General features: G+C 40.2%; 1 protein-coding gene across 1 annotated transcript in view; it reads left to right on the top strand.

Annotated features, from left to right (window-relative positions):
* Positions 1-15232, top strand: part of LOC113033130 (guanine nucleotide-binding protein G(q) subunit alpha) — a 23752-nt gene extending 8520 nt beyond the window's left edge. The window contains exons 2-7 of the mRNA XM_026186532.2: positions 2814-2998; positions 6585-6739; positions 6867-6995; positions 7628-7757; positions 8527-8680; positions 10745-15232. Of these exons, the coding sequence (XP_026042317.2) occupies positions 2814-2998; positions 6585-6739; positions 6867-6995; positions 7628-7757; positions 8527-8680; positions 10745-10935 (944 nt within the window). The 3' untranslated portion in view covers positions 10936-15232. The remainder of the gene's footprint in view (positions 1-2813; positions 2999-6584; positions 6740-6866; positions 6996-7627; positions 7758-8526; positions 8681-10744) is intronic.

The following is a 15232-nucleotide window of genomic DNA, read 5'->3' as shown; positions in this document are numbered from 1 at the left end:
AAAGGAAGACTGAGCAGCTTGTTTTTTTTTCCTTTGGTCTTTTGTCATATTGTGCTTTTGCTTCTGAGTCAGACAACTTTCATAGAACCCGTGCCATGGCAGATGTAATGCTGATCCATAGACACCATTACAAACTTGGGTTAATCTGGGGTCGCTTCATCGATTGGAAACGTGACTCAGCAGCCACTAATGGCCAGAAGACAGTCATACAGAGCATATTTGCTGTCTCCCTATCTTTTTCAGTGCCTGTTATACTCATTGGTATAATGGAAAAGATCCATTAAGACAGAGATGCGGTCAAGCGATTATGATTTCTTTTCGAGTAATTGTGTACAAATCTATGAAGTAATGTGTGTAAAAATATAGCATTCTTGTAGGAGAGTACTTTTTTTCTGTGACAACCAGGATGATGTCATCGGCATCCATCCATTTTGCTACCACTCATATGGATCCAGCTAGGCATGCTAGGAAAAGCTGCCAAGACCTCACTACTCTCCACCACTAAAGTTCTTTGGGGGCTTTCCCATGCAGGCAGGCCGGGCAGGGTCTCCACCCAAAGCATCTTACCAAGGAGGTACTGAGAGTGTATACTAGACCAAGCCTGGCGATTGGGATCCTCACCCAGAGCATCCACTCTACCCACCTCAGACTCTGAGGTGCTAATTCTGTCACCCACTTCACTGGTGTTAGGAAAAAATGTTTTGAATGTATTATTTCTTAAAATTAGTTAAAGAATTACTACCCATTATTTAGGTTATTGTAATTGTTAACTCCCAGTCATTAACTGGAACAACAAGGTAAATAACACTATGCTGTTTGGGCAGCAAATACAAATCCAAGTCTAAATCATGAAGCATAGGCTTGTATGAGTTTTGCCTTTCACCCAATTACAGCTTAGATGGGCTTCAGCCTCCAGTTGTGACCCTGACCTGGATAAGCAGTTGAGAAAATGGATAAATGGACAGATGTGGTTTTCTTTGCTTTGTTTAGTGGAAAAGAAACCATATGCATTGTGGTATTCATCAAATTAAGTTGAATATGCATGGAAAAACAATGTATTCTAATACCTTTCCTCAAAGCGACATTTATTAATTTGGAGAATGATTGCTACCTCCCTGCAAGCTTCTATTGGACTACACTAGAAAGCCTGCTTTGGCTTCACTTTTGTTACAAAGAAGTGCAGCATATTCAGACTTCTATAAGAGAGACGCTCAGTTAATATGCACTGCAGCACACATGCAAAACATACATGTGCACTCCTTTCTCTTGAAGTTATCCAAGAGGTACTAGTCAAGACTGCTTCACTGGTCTGCCAAGATTCTCAATGAACCAAAGGGAAATCACACCCCCAGTTCTTCACACCCAAATAGTTCCTGTCACCGCTGAGAGGACAGAGATGTTGTTCTTGGTCTATCACCAGACTAAGCAAACAGGCTGGGAGGAAGAGTAACCAGCACATAATATCATATGTGTGAGTGCATGAGTGGATGCGTTCATATGTGTATGTCCGTGTGCATGTACTGTTCATCTGGGTGTATAAATGTTTATTCCAAGACAGGATGTTGTTGCAAAAAGCCACGATTCATCTTAGGATAGGAAATATCCCTATACACATATTTATGTTTGTAATTCTGCAAGAATCCCTTTCATTCACCATAGTTACTTTAATCAGCTTTTCATCATTAACAATGGACCCAATTACTGGGCAGTGTAAAAGGGGTTGCTAATAGCTTTGTACCCATAAGAAAATCATGGGTGGATACTGAACATGGACATTTGGCTTTGATATTAAGCAGTTTATAAACTACATAGTAAAAAGGTTTTACCATCTGGTTGTGTCCATATCAAAGTAGAGCAGTCAGTAGTTGGTAAACTTAAAGCAAATCAAGCAGGTTATCTCTTACTGTCTGCTATACTGGGAAAGAGGTAATTTCAGACAGTATCCGACTTGATTCCTCCAGCACTGTCTGAAGTTTGAGGACTGAGGACTCCTTAATATGCAACACGAGTATGGATATCGTCTTCAACCAGCAGTTTGTGTTGCTCCATGTCAGCCTGTCTCTGTTACAATTTTATAAAGTAATCCTGCCTGTTTGCTTGTTCAATCTTTGTCCGTGATGTGAAATATAATAATGCAGCTTGAATAAAAAAGGCTGTTAGACAGCGGCGCTTCGGCGTTTTTAAAAACGTTTTTATTTCTTACTGTGGGTGGATTGCTGTGGGGTACAGGTAATTATGGAATGTGAATGGAAGCGTGTAGTTTAAAAAACGAATTTAATGCCAACATCACAAGTTTGTTTTTGTCATTTTCAATGAAAACAAATGCTACACTGCAGAAGTCTATATGGATTTTTTTTCTTTTCTTCTCTTGAAACGCTCTGACAGCCAAGTAAGGATCTTGCAGGGTCCCTTCTTTTTTTTTTTTTTGCTTTGGTTTATAGCAGCTAATTATGATCTGTACTTGGATTTCAGCTCTGCCCCTATAAATGGGGCAAATGCAGTGCAATCAAATTTATTTTCTATCCATACAGCTATGGCAATCTCATGGTAAGGACGTTGTACAATCAGTGCCGCCTATGTTCTGTATTTAGACCACTGGCTGTGCAAGAAGCCTCCCCTGCAAGGTTTTAATGCCTTTTTCTCTAGTTAACAGCAGTGGATTAATTTTTAACAGTGAAAATAGTCTGAATGTCCATTTAAGAAGCATGACTGCCGACACAGGAGACGACACGCGTCGTCTGGTTAAATGACACTTTGCACAAACCTACTGTATAAATAAAGTCTGTGTTCCCTTTTCCTGTGTACTTTCTCAGGCACTGGGGAAAGTGGGAAGAGCACATTTATCAAACAGATGAGGATTATCCACGGAGCCGGTTACTCTGATGAGGACAAAAGGGGCTTCACCAAGCTGGTCTATCAGAACATCTTCACGTCCATGCAGGCCATGATCCGAGCCATGGAGACGCTCAAGATCCCCTACAAGTATGAGCACAACAAGGTAAATGGATTCTTTCACTCCAGCTTTTCACGTTCTCCAACTTAAATGGCAGTTGATGGTGTCAAACAATTAGAGAAAGAGAGAGAGCGAGACTCTACGATGTGTTACATTGTGCTTGAGTATTTTTAGAGTGCCGTCTATCTTATTTGTAACAGCCATCCATAATCATTTCCTGTCCTTTTATAGACTTCCTGTGTCCTTAAAACACTCAAGTACTCATCACGCCCTTTTGAGTATTTGTGTTTGCATATTTCCTTGAAATCCACACATGCATATGTGCACACCATCCCTGCTTCTACACTACTACCATACCCCACACTACTCGCTCAAATTTCACCTTGCTCTCTGTACTTAACACTTCAGCAGAGCCTCTTTGTTGTAGAGGAGTTACCCTGGTGTTCACAGCTTTGGGAACTGGTACAGGGAGTTTTTGCTCAAAGTTTCTTCCATGTGAAAGTGACAAATTAAAGGAAATGATGCTTAGGAGTCCACACCTTGGCACAGCTACTGTGGTCTTCAGTTTCTCTGTGTCAGACTACAGTCCAGGCTGATGTTTAATGAAAGCCTTTTTTAGAGATGTTGTGTTTGTTATGTCAGTGTTAAAATCAGGTGTTTTATTCATAATGCACAAAACCAAATGTGCACTTTAATGTGAGAGCATTTTTGGTCTGTCCCATTTTATCAGCGTTGTCATTTCCCTAAAATACATGTGCAAGTAGACCACTGGATCCCATTCATTCCATTAGAGGGGTGCAAAGTTGTTCCAATGCATTCTTTTTGGGAACCGCTTTAAGCGTTGCATAATTAATACTGATCTGGACAGCTTAGAACTTTTTGACTGATTGCACAGTTGCATCATTTATTTGTATTTTAAAGTGAGATGTGTTCACCCAGGTAAGAGGGTTCCACTACGTGTTGTTCAATTATGTTGGCGGTTTTCAAATAGCACGGAAATCTTCGAAAGTCTGAATAACAATGCTATTCTAAAGACATTAAATTCGTAGTGCAAAACAACACATCTTTTCCCCAGACATGCAGACTGTAACGAGCGAGGAGCCCAGCCACTGCTGTCGACCAAGCGCACATTATATGACAATCAGTGCAACCTGCGAGATTTAAAATGACATCGCAGCCGTGCATGTTTATGCAGATGTGGTGCACGGCTGTTTTCACTTCCCGTCTCGTGTGTGCATTTTCATGAGGAATGAAACTGATTGTGGTATATCAGTTATGCATTTTCACCATTATTTTGCCCACTTTAAACACTATAATTCAGAATATGCTGAATAAATATAATGCTTTTATGATCTATTTTTATGAAACTAAATGCAGGTGGGTTTCTGCTTCAAAATTTCTTCCTAAGCTTTTGGTTCATTGTACAGTTCTCATTCCAGTTTACCACCATGTCTTGCACACTGCACATCCGCCATCTAATTTATAGTAACAGTCAATTTGAGGTTGATGTAAAAGTCTTTTAGGACCTGTACTAAAGGGTAGAACTGACTGTCTAATGAAATCAGAGCTATGTGCACAATGGAACCGTGTAACCTGTCATAATTTGTACCCAACATCCCTCTACTCTCATATACATACGGGTAAAATGGGAAGTATTTTATCCTTGACAAAAGAATTGACTGACATCACAAGGGAAGTGAAAATGAAACCCATCAATTGTGTTTACAGTGTCTTTCTGGGCTTTTATAGTAAATGTCACTCTCACAGTCTTTCAGGCCCACCCTTTTAAATAGGCCTCAATCTTCAGACCCCAGTCTTCACATGTCCGATGTATGCACGTCTCAGTCATGTACTGTAACTCTGTCTCACACTAGGTGATCCACACTAAAAACAGAAACTGTGTTTGTGCTGGACTTCAAGGCTTGTAGTGGCAGGTTAAGAAAAAGGTCATGCTGTGTCTGCATGTAGACGGTCACTGATTTGTAAAGGTTCAGCACGAGTGGTTAATCTGCTGGTAAAAAGACTTGTTCTGTGGCTTTATTTATGTTTTCAATCTGCCAGTTCTACAGTCAATCACACAATCGCTGTAAGCAAGGACACTATTTTCTGATTGTGTCCAAGTACTGTTTACCCTTATCTTCATGAGTATCACGTGCAGTTTATTGACAGGCATTCTTGTGTGTCTGCTACTGCACAAACTTTTTTTTTTTTTTTTTTCACAATCAGGAATTCAGTCTTCAGTTAGAATGCACTGACTCATATCTGTGTCATCACAAAAGATTTACTCAGCCATATTAGATTTAGGAACTTGCTGAATGGTTTTATCCAAATAAATATGACAACTGCAAAGTTAAAAGTAAATCTATTCTTTACATCACTGGTGGGGCTAAAGCCACTGTAGACAATATAATTGATGAACATGTGTCCCACTTTGAAGCCTCTGGATGACCTTCTTTTGTAGTCTCCATTTGGTTTAGAAACTGAATTTTAAGGAGCGAGTCTGAAACTGACTGATTGTCAGTCATGAGTTGTTAGCCAGTGAGTATATCCCAGAAAATCCTTATTTCCAAAACACAATATGACCAAAATTTACAAAATGGACAAATTTTTTGATTTAATGTGACCTGAAATAAATGATTGCGGCTGTAAACCGGAAAAGTGCTTACAGAGTTCGAGTCGGAGAGCTGTTCTTTATGAGACCAGAAAAGTATTTGCAATCACACGCCTCGCCCCCTGGTGGCCATTGAGAAAAATGCAGTTTTAAGGCACTACTGCTTTAATTGAGCTCCCTTGTTTAAAAGACGTCTAACCCCACTTCTTTTATGGAGGTTTTTGTCCATATTACATATGGAAAAACAATACAATTTAAATTTAGAAAAATGGATTCCTCCCATGTACCTCAGAGTGGTTTGTTCTGTTATTTTTACCCTGTTTACAGTTAGTAAAGTAAAAAAGGAAATGTGAGGCACTGATATTTACATTTACCACACAGTAAAATTAAACAAATTTAATATCTTGTATTACAAGCATTTATTAGCACATTGCATCACCATCTTGAGTGGGATCTGGCAACCTCCAGTTGCTTGAGGAAAATGTGCATCAAGTCCTAACTCACGTTGATGGAGGCAGAAGGTCTGTTCATCTTAAAATCTGAATAGTTTTTAAGTTTTTTGTTTCTGTATTTCACTTATGATTGAATTTTCAGATTCAATGCCTCCCCATTTCACACTTATGGAAGCACCCATGCATGACATACACAATGCAAACATTACGTATCCGTCCTAATCATCAGGAGTAGCTGTGCTGCACTGTTGCTCAACACTTCAACATTCAGTCACGTGTTGATCTCTTGCCATAGGACACAACTCTGCTGTGGGAATCTGGGCCGACAAAACTTTCCGCTTAATAGGCCCAGTGGGATTTGTGCTTCAGATATTAGGTCCATGCTGAGCCCCGGGGTGCTAAGAAATTTCTGCATATAGAATAAGCGAGTGAGAGCAGAAAATACACCAGTGATAATTAGGACTGTGTAACCTGTGCAGTGATTAATTTGTGTGTCTCTGTGTGTATGTGTGAGAGATACTGAATGCTTGATAAAGTTTTGATAAGTTAAGTTTCTGTTTTCCACCAGGCTCACGCCAACATAGTGAGAGAGGTAGATGTAGAGAAGATCAACAAGCTTGAGAATCCCTACGTCGATGCAATCAAGAGCTTATGGAACGACCCGGGCATCCAGGAGTGTTACGATCGAAGGCGGGAATACCAGCTCTCGGACTCTACTAAATAGTGAGTACAGCCGACAGCCGTTCAGGAAACGGGCGTCAAACTGTTCAACAGATTTCTAAAAGATCTCAGGAAAGAGATTTCTAGTGTCTGTGAGGTGCTGGATTGTTTTTACTGCCTGCCTCCTCAGTTACCTGAACGCACTGGATCGGATCGCTGAGCCAGCCTACCTTCCCACCCAGCAGGATGTGTTGAGGGTTCGAGTTCCAACCACAGGCATTATTGAATACCCATTTGACCTGCAGAGTGTCATATTCAGGTGAGATCTGATTGTTATTTAAAAAGTGAAAATGCAGTGCTGTGTCATTATGTATAACAAAAGCACAACCACTGTTCACTGAAATGGTGTTGTGTGACTTTGTTAGAATATCTTAATAACTTGATGGAGCTATCAGCTGACCTCAGGAAAGGAAATGAAAGTAAACAAAGTGTTTTCGAGATGGGCTCTCAATGCAGCGAGAATACATGAGTGCACTCACTCTGTGAGAGTTTGAAGATGCTCAAGTAACCTGTGGACTCTACTGCCTTTAGAAAGAGGTGCACATCATCTGATGGTTATACTTACAAGTAAGACTGGGGATTAATATTTTATATGCAAGGAGTTAGATAAGCTTATAAAATATTTAAAAAGAATATTGTGCTTTGTTAATGCAGGTATTAAACTATACCTTTTAAGTTTATCAGATGTTTTCCTGATTATTTTATGTTAATAATCTGATTGAAATCCACTGAATATCTGATTCAGAAGTGGTCAATGGCATCATCACATTTGATTTGTCTTGGGCTTTCCCTTTATTAAACAACCTGCATCAAGGGGATTAAGTCAAAAGGACAACCACACAGACACTCCCTGTGCTTACGGTGACGTTGTTCTCTCTCCTGCCATGGCAGGATGGTGGATGTCGGAGGTCAGAGGTCAGAGAGGAGGAAGTGGATCCACTGCTTTGAGAACGTCACGTCAATCATGTTCTTGGTAGCCCTCAGCGAGTACGACCAAGTTTTGGTGGAGTCGGATAACGAGGTGATTTGTCCTTTTATTTTATTTTTTTAGAAAGACCAAGAGAAATTTCACCAAACTACCGAGAGATTAAATGGTTTAAAGGATGCTCTCATAAATTCCCATTTGAAAATCCTTATTTCATGTGACATAGGAGATTAGTTGTTTGTAAAGATAAAAGCTTTCCCTATTTAAAACAATGGAAATCAGGTTCTCGGGCTGCTCGGTGGTGCTCCAGCTCTTTTTCCCTTGTAAATGATCAGCCAGCTGTTTTGAATGCCGCCTAAGGCCACGTCTCTTTCTTAAGAGGAATCGATGTGTCAGGGTTTTTTTTAAGTGTATTAATGAGCAGGTGTGCGTTCATATGTGTGTTGCTGTTTTGTTTTTTTTCTCGCGCCCATCTGTTTTCCTCCTTTTTTTTGCCTGCATATTGTGAAAGTAGAAGACTGACCAGCTTCACGACCTTTATAATCCAATAGCATTAGATAGTTTTTATTATATAATATAAAATAAGGCATTCTGCTTTGTGCTTTTGTTAAACAGCAGCACTGAGAGGTGTAAGACTCGCTATGAGAAGGGTTGCTTGAAATGAAGCGCGAGGGAGAAATTAAAAACATGATTGCCCTACTCTCTCATCTTTACTGCTCTCCCTCTGGTGCCGTGAAACGGTTATTAAAATCTGCACTTAATCAGGTTGAAGGACTGGTTTTTAATTAAGAGACTAACTATCTCTCTGTTTTCTTTCTTTATTTCTGTCCTTCTGCCCCCTCCCATTCACATATACTCTGTGTAGAACCGGATGGAGGAGAGTAAAGCTCTGTTTAGGACAATAATCACATACCCCTGGTTCCAAAACTCCTCAGTCATTCTGTTCCTCAACAAGAAGGACCTGTTGGAGGAGAAGATTATGTACTCTCATCTGGTTGACTACTTCCCAGAGTATGATGGTGAGTGTTGAATGATTGAAGAGTGCTCGTACCAAAACACTGACAGAGCTTACACGAAGCCCCAAAATCAAGACTGTCGAGGTGTTTTTGAGTAAAGACGTCATGTTTTGTTTAACTCTGAAACATGTTCACAGATCACCTGCTGTGCCATTATTTTTGTTAGGCTTCAGTCACGCAGCAACTTCCAGTCAGGATGGAAAGATGTGAAGTCCCCGACTGGATGGTGAGAAGTGGCGGAGGTAGCTAGGGGCCCTGTTGATTGTGTCGGTCAATAACAGATGTTCGTAGATGTAGAAACACTTGCAGAGCGGTCGTAAAACTTGGAAACAAGTGTGATTCAAACTGGGAATAGAGGCTGTTAGTCTCCAAAGTAAAAGTGCCTCATCACTGCAACCAACTTGCTTTCAGACTTTTACTTTGAAGGCAAACAGTCTTGATTTCCTGTCTGAGCTGTGCTCATAGTTTCAGTATCACTCAGCAAGTAAATGCCAAGCTTTTGCAGATAAGTCGGCGTCCTCTATGAATACTACGGACGGCCGTGGAAACCTGCAAAGCAATGACAAGGTTTTCGGTATAACATCTACACCTCATTACGACCGTTTTCACCTAGCCACTGCTAGTAACTGCTCACCACCCAGTGACCGGTGGTTGTCAAGGGGGGTCATTGACAGCTCTCCATGCCAGTGTGACTGGGGGTCCATTAGAACTAGTTTGTAGAGCTGACAGGTTAACCATGGCAGGAAATTTCTGCTTACAGTATAATATCTGATACACAGCTTTTAATGTATCAGAGTAATCTCTGCTATTTTTGTCTTTTTTTTTTATTACACATATTTGATTTAAGGAAATAAATGCCGAAAAAATATTTCAAACTCGATATCAAGTGATGCAGATTTCAAGTGCTTTAAAGTGGCCCTTTTGTGCTAATGACAAGGTCATAATTTTATTTCTGGAGTGCACTAGAACAGATTTAATATGTAATTCTTGCTCCACATTAGTTCCTGTCTATTTAAAGGCCAGCTATGATTGGTCACAATGACAAAAGCATTGAGTGTTTCTCACGTACTGCATCATTGGTGCTATTTCTAACTCTGTATCTGGAAGATCGTTCTAACTGTAAATGGAACTTTGAGCACGAACATTTGATAAATGGGGATTTTTAACAGATTACAACGTCTTGGATCAAATATAAGACTTCAAGCAGTGCGGAGAGTTGATGGAAAAATGCCTTCAGCGTGACAGCTTGTTTACATTAGTCATACATAATTTGACAGCATTACAGCAAACAGTGTACTACGCTACCACATTTGCCATGCACTGTGCACCATGGACTAATTGTATCGGTATTTTACTGTTGTGGGGACATGATAAAAGTACATAAAGAAAGTGTTACAGCATTCAAAGCTCATAGCTTTGGTATTTTAAAGTGTGCCGCTTTAGAAAGAAAAGAAAATGATGTTAGACTGAAGCTTAACTGGTTGCCCCATGATATTCTCTTTCTTATGTATATCTGTTAGTTTTGGGTGAGCCAAATAATTAAGCCACAGAAGAGAGGTGTTGACTATAAGTGAAGCATTCCGTGCAAACATTTCTTCTGGGAAAATGTAACAGTATTTGCTTTGAATTTTGCCCTTTGTAGTTTTTTGCACCAGAAACTTACTTATAAGATCAGTAATTTGCGCTCCTGCCATTGACTCAGCATCACTCACATACATGTAGAGCTTAAAAAAAACAAAGTGTACCAATTAACACATAATGTGAAATGTGCACAGGTAGACATTTGAGGGCACGTCGCTATACTGCAGTGAGTAAAGTTTTCTAAGTACTACCTGAAGCTCCACAATGTTTTTAGCTTGAGCTCTAGGGCAAATAAAAATCTTCGGCTGGCAGACCTGAGATACAGTCGTGGTGCGTAAATTGGAATGATCCGACAAGTATGGCAGGGAAAAACCATGAAAAAAAACAAAACATGGAGGATCTCTACACTGATATTATGAATGATAAACAAGCTGTAGTAATTTATAGCTGTGCATATATACTGATCCACGATATTCCCCCATGCAGGTCCGCAGAGGGATGCCCAAGCAGGGCGAGAGTTTATCCTCAAGATGTTTGTGGACCTGAATCCAGACAGCGACAAGATCATCTACTCTCACTTCACCTGCGCCACTGACACAGAGAACATCCGTTTCGTCTTTGCAGCCGTCAAAGACACCATCCTGCAGCTCAACCTAAAGGAGTACAACCTGGTGTAGAGCAGGGAAGAGCAGGGTGTTCCGACTGCAGGCCCTCAGCACACACTGACTGACGCAATCTGTGAAAAGATAGATCATATATACACACACACATTTAAAAAAGAAAATATAATGGTTGCATAATACTAATTTATTTGCTGTCTGCTGATCTCTTGACTCCTCGAGGGGTGAGCGAAGTAAATGTTATCTTGCTATTTAAGAAGTGATGAAAAAGTGGGGACAGGATATTCGCGAGGGTTGGGTGGAAGGCGCTCAAATGAATGCAGTGTGTTTCTGTCCCTCCTGCCTTTTTTATAAAAAAAAAGAAGAAGAGAAAAAAAAGTTTGAATTCCTTTTTTTAGCCTTCTTCCTTACCTGTTGTTTCATTCTGAAGCTTCATCACGGGCGTTTACCTGTTTGCCCAGCAGGGAGTGATGAGTTAGATGGTTATTTTTTTAATCTGATAGACTGATTGGCAAGTCTTTTGATGAGTAGGCAGAATTTGTGATCTCTTTTCAAATGATTTAAGATTCATTTAATATATGCGAGTGGCTTAGATCTTTATTAATCTTACTTTGCATTGGCTTTTGGTGCCATTCAGTGAGTCGAGCATGTGTTTGGAGGGAACAACCCAAGTCGTGTGTCAAGTGACGGTCGTGTCATGGGTTTTCAGCTGTCGATAGAACCGTTCAGTTGAGAAATGTGAGTGAAAAAGGCTTTGAAAATTAAAAAAAAAAGAAGGAAAAAAAGCTTTGAGCAACAAAGTGGGGAAGCACACAGCGACTTCTGCTTTGTCGTGTAAAGATGAACCATGGCAGCGGTCACTTTACACAAACTGAAGGGAGCCGAGGAGGTAATAATTTATCAGACGATATGTTTAAATGATTATGTTCAACTGTGCCACATTAACGCTTTTTATTATGGTAACATGTATATTTATTACCAAATGCCAAAAAAAAGAGTGAATGAGTGAGAGCGACAGAGGCCCAGACTCCACAGCTGTTCACTGAAATGAAAAGTGTTGCAGACAGGAAAGAGCAGGGCTAACAAACACTGACTCTACCGACCCGACGTATCGACCCTGGAGGTTTTCTTTTCTTTCTTTTTTTTAAAATACATTTATTTCATATTTTTTTGAAGTGTTCAACACAATCTGCGGTATTCTTCCCACCCCCGACACACCGACCCAGCATGGACTGACCTGAGCTACAGCGAGCTCGTGGGTTCTGAAAGAAGGGGCAGCTACACCGGCGCAGCTAAACCCGGCGCGTTGAACTGCCTAAAATTATCCAATCACAACCTTGCGCCGTGGGCTGCAGGCCCCTCCCTCCAAGCCCGCGCCAGCCTGCAGACTTATCGAGTCGCATTTTAGCTGTATCTTTGTAATTGTCCAATCACAGCCCGGCTGTCTTGACTGTTGTAGTTGAATAGCAGTGGAGAGTAAATCTGGCTAGTTCCTGTGTGAAAGGTAAAGTCTCGACGTTCAGTTGTACCAAAGTGAGTCCTTCTTGTTTCTAATTGGCATTTCTGATTTGCAATCCTTCATTCCCCGACTTACTTTGAGTACTTTTTTTATTTTTATTTCTTTCGTAACACTTCCCTAGATTATAAGCCTGTAATTAACATTTATTGAGGCATAGTGCAATTATGAATGCTATAATCATTGTACATACATCTCTCTCTATATATATATTGCAGCATCTTTGTTGGCTTTTTAATCATTACTTTTTTTTTTTGTTGTTTTTATTTGTTTTGTTTGTTTGTTTTTTGGCAGATTGAATGTGCGGTATTGAAAATATGTATCTATGTAATTGTATTGTATGTCTAATGGCTAATTCGTTTTTGGAAGGAAAACAAAGTTATTTACATGTTTGTTTTGATTGTTTTTTGTAAGAGGAGAATGTAAATTTTGTGTTATGGCAGTTTGATTTCTCAGCGACGAAACATCGTTCAGCTTCAGAACTGCAAAAAGAGGAATATTATTATCCGAGAACAGATCAATTGGTGTGCCAGTACTAGCAGTTTTGTTAAATTGATTTTTATATGGGAAAAACACACAAAAAACCCCAACTGCAAACTGAATCTAATCTACAGGGCTAATTGTAATAGTTTAGTTCTTAACTGGCTTCAGGAACAGAGCGCTCGTCACATACGTGTAATGACGTCTTCTCTCGCCCATGTCTTTTACGTTTCGTTTCTTTTCACCGCTTTTCAACCAGTATTGATTAACAAGCCTTGCACTTCCTGCACACTTCTCATCCCCACTTCCACTTCCACCACCACCAAAACCAACCTGCCTCCATTTGTAGCCAAACTGTTTTGTAGTGCAGGAGCAGGAGGTGCGGGCAGGCAATCTGTCGCTTTGTGTCTGATTTTTTTTTGATAAGAAAAAAAAAACTGTTACGAAGTTGTAATTATCTTTTTGTTTATGTTAATGGGAATGCCAACATGTTGTTGTTGTTGTTGTTGTTGTTTTTCCCCTATTCTCCCAGATACTGTTAAAAACTCAGTACTAAGTCCGTGTACACAAAAGTGCAAGAAATGACTTAACCAGTTGGCCTGATTAGCAAGGTGCTTTGTTTCATTTTTACTTGTATTATTATTAATTTTTTTTTTACTTCATTTCCACCTTTGATCGCCACAGTTTCACCAGAATGTACAGTATTATTTTAGACTTTATTTATGAAACGACAGCATAAGAGAAAAATACAGTTCATGTGTACATATTGCCTTACTGAATAAGCTGTGCCTCTGACGTCCCATGTGAGGCACCTGTGTTTTTTCGAGAAGTAAAGCTAGTGCAGCCGATATTGTCCTGTTGTGCAGCTGGAGGATTGTTCGGGGTGGGTTTTTTTTTGGCTCGGTGGTCTTTTCCACCGTCACTCTGTGCTGAAAAGAAACAGCTTTGAAGTGTAGCTCTCATGTAGCTAATGTCACATAAATACATGATATTTTAAGCACATTGTGACTGAGTTGTAATCAGAACACGCTTTCTGTTGATTTCATGATGTTGTCACATCAGATTCTTGTCTTAAAACCCACAGCAGGGTGCGTCTTAAGGCACTGAGCTGCCAGATTAAAGCAGCATTTGCTCCTACGCATCAGGATGTGTAGAATGTGCTTGAAAAGGTGTCACAATCTGGACTCAACCCACCGGCGGCCACCTGCTGGGTGTTGTGTTTTTTTTCCACATTTGGCTGTGTTTTGGCGTCTGCCAGCCACTCTGGCAGGTTACCAGCCCTCGTTTGGAGGTCCTGTTGTTTTCAGGTATTTCAGCTGGCTGGTGAAATTCACACATGGATGGTTGAGTTTGGCAGGTGACAAGTTAATTTTCAGTCCAGTCCTCGGTGTACTTGAATTCAGTGAAGATCTTACAGTAACCACTTATCAACAGCCAGGCCTAACAGGACTGATATTTGGGGCCAGTTTGTGTCAGATGTTGCCAGGGATGAATGTTTTGAAGCTGAACTAAGATTTCAGCTTCATCAGTGCTAATGATCTTCAATTATAGATTTGCAGTGATATCTGATTTTGTTTCCCTGCTGTCAAAAGGTGGCTGTTCACACAAACCCTGCTACTTAAAGGGACAATCCTTGCTTCAAAAATAAACTAAAATAAATAAAAATAAACCACATTTTGCTTTCAGCATACAGAACAGCAACTGCATGCTTATGCGAGCCTTAAAAAAGGATCTCGGATCAGCTGAGATTTCAGCTGATCCGAGATCTCACGTTAACGTTTAGATTTTGTCAGACAGTGAATAAGAAATATATCTCAACTTGCAGAAATGCACATTATGGGCTTTGTCATAAATGTGAGCCACGCAGGACTTGTTTCCAAGCTTTGCGAGGGTTGGCGCTCCTGTCATTGTTTGGAGTGAGCACACGTGAGCTATGCTGAGCCTGGATTTTCCCCTTTAAGAGAGCCAAGACTCCAGCTGACGTTGACATGGTGACACACATTGTCGGCCACCTCCGCTGCTGTTCAGAGTTCATGCAGTATGTTCAAGAGCAGTCCAGTGTTGTGTACAGTACACTGAGAACTACATGGTGGGAGGTGGGAGTGAGAGTGGGGGAAAGCAACCCATAAACTCTTCTTTTACTGAAGTGTCAGACACATCATTTTTATTGCTTTCAGCTCTGTTTTTTTTCTTTTGGGTTTATTTGCATCCAAATCCTTTAATATATGAAGTTTGATGACCATTTTTGAAATAGTGTTATGATGATCTCCAATCATAATTGTGTAAAATTGTTTCCTGTATTCATAAATTCGCACTCCTTCAACTTGTTTCTGAATGAAGCAACATATTTCTTTTCAA

Source organism: Astatotilapia calliptera, chromosome 12 (assembly GCF_964374335.1).
Source record: "Astatotilapia calliptera chromosome 12, fAstCal68.1, whole genome shotgun sequence".
NCBI lineage: Eukaryota > Metazoa > Chordata > Actinopteri > Cichliformes > Cichlidae > Astatotilapia > Astatotilapia calliptera.
The sequence above is the reverse complement of the archived record's forward strand: the minus strand, read 5'-3'. Positions and strand labels throughout refer to the sequence as shown.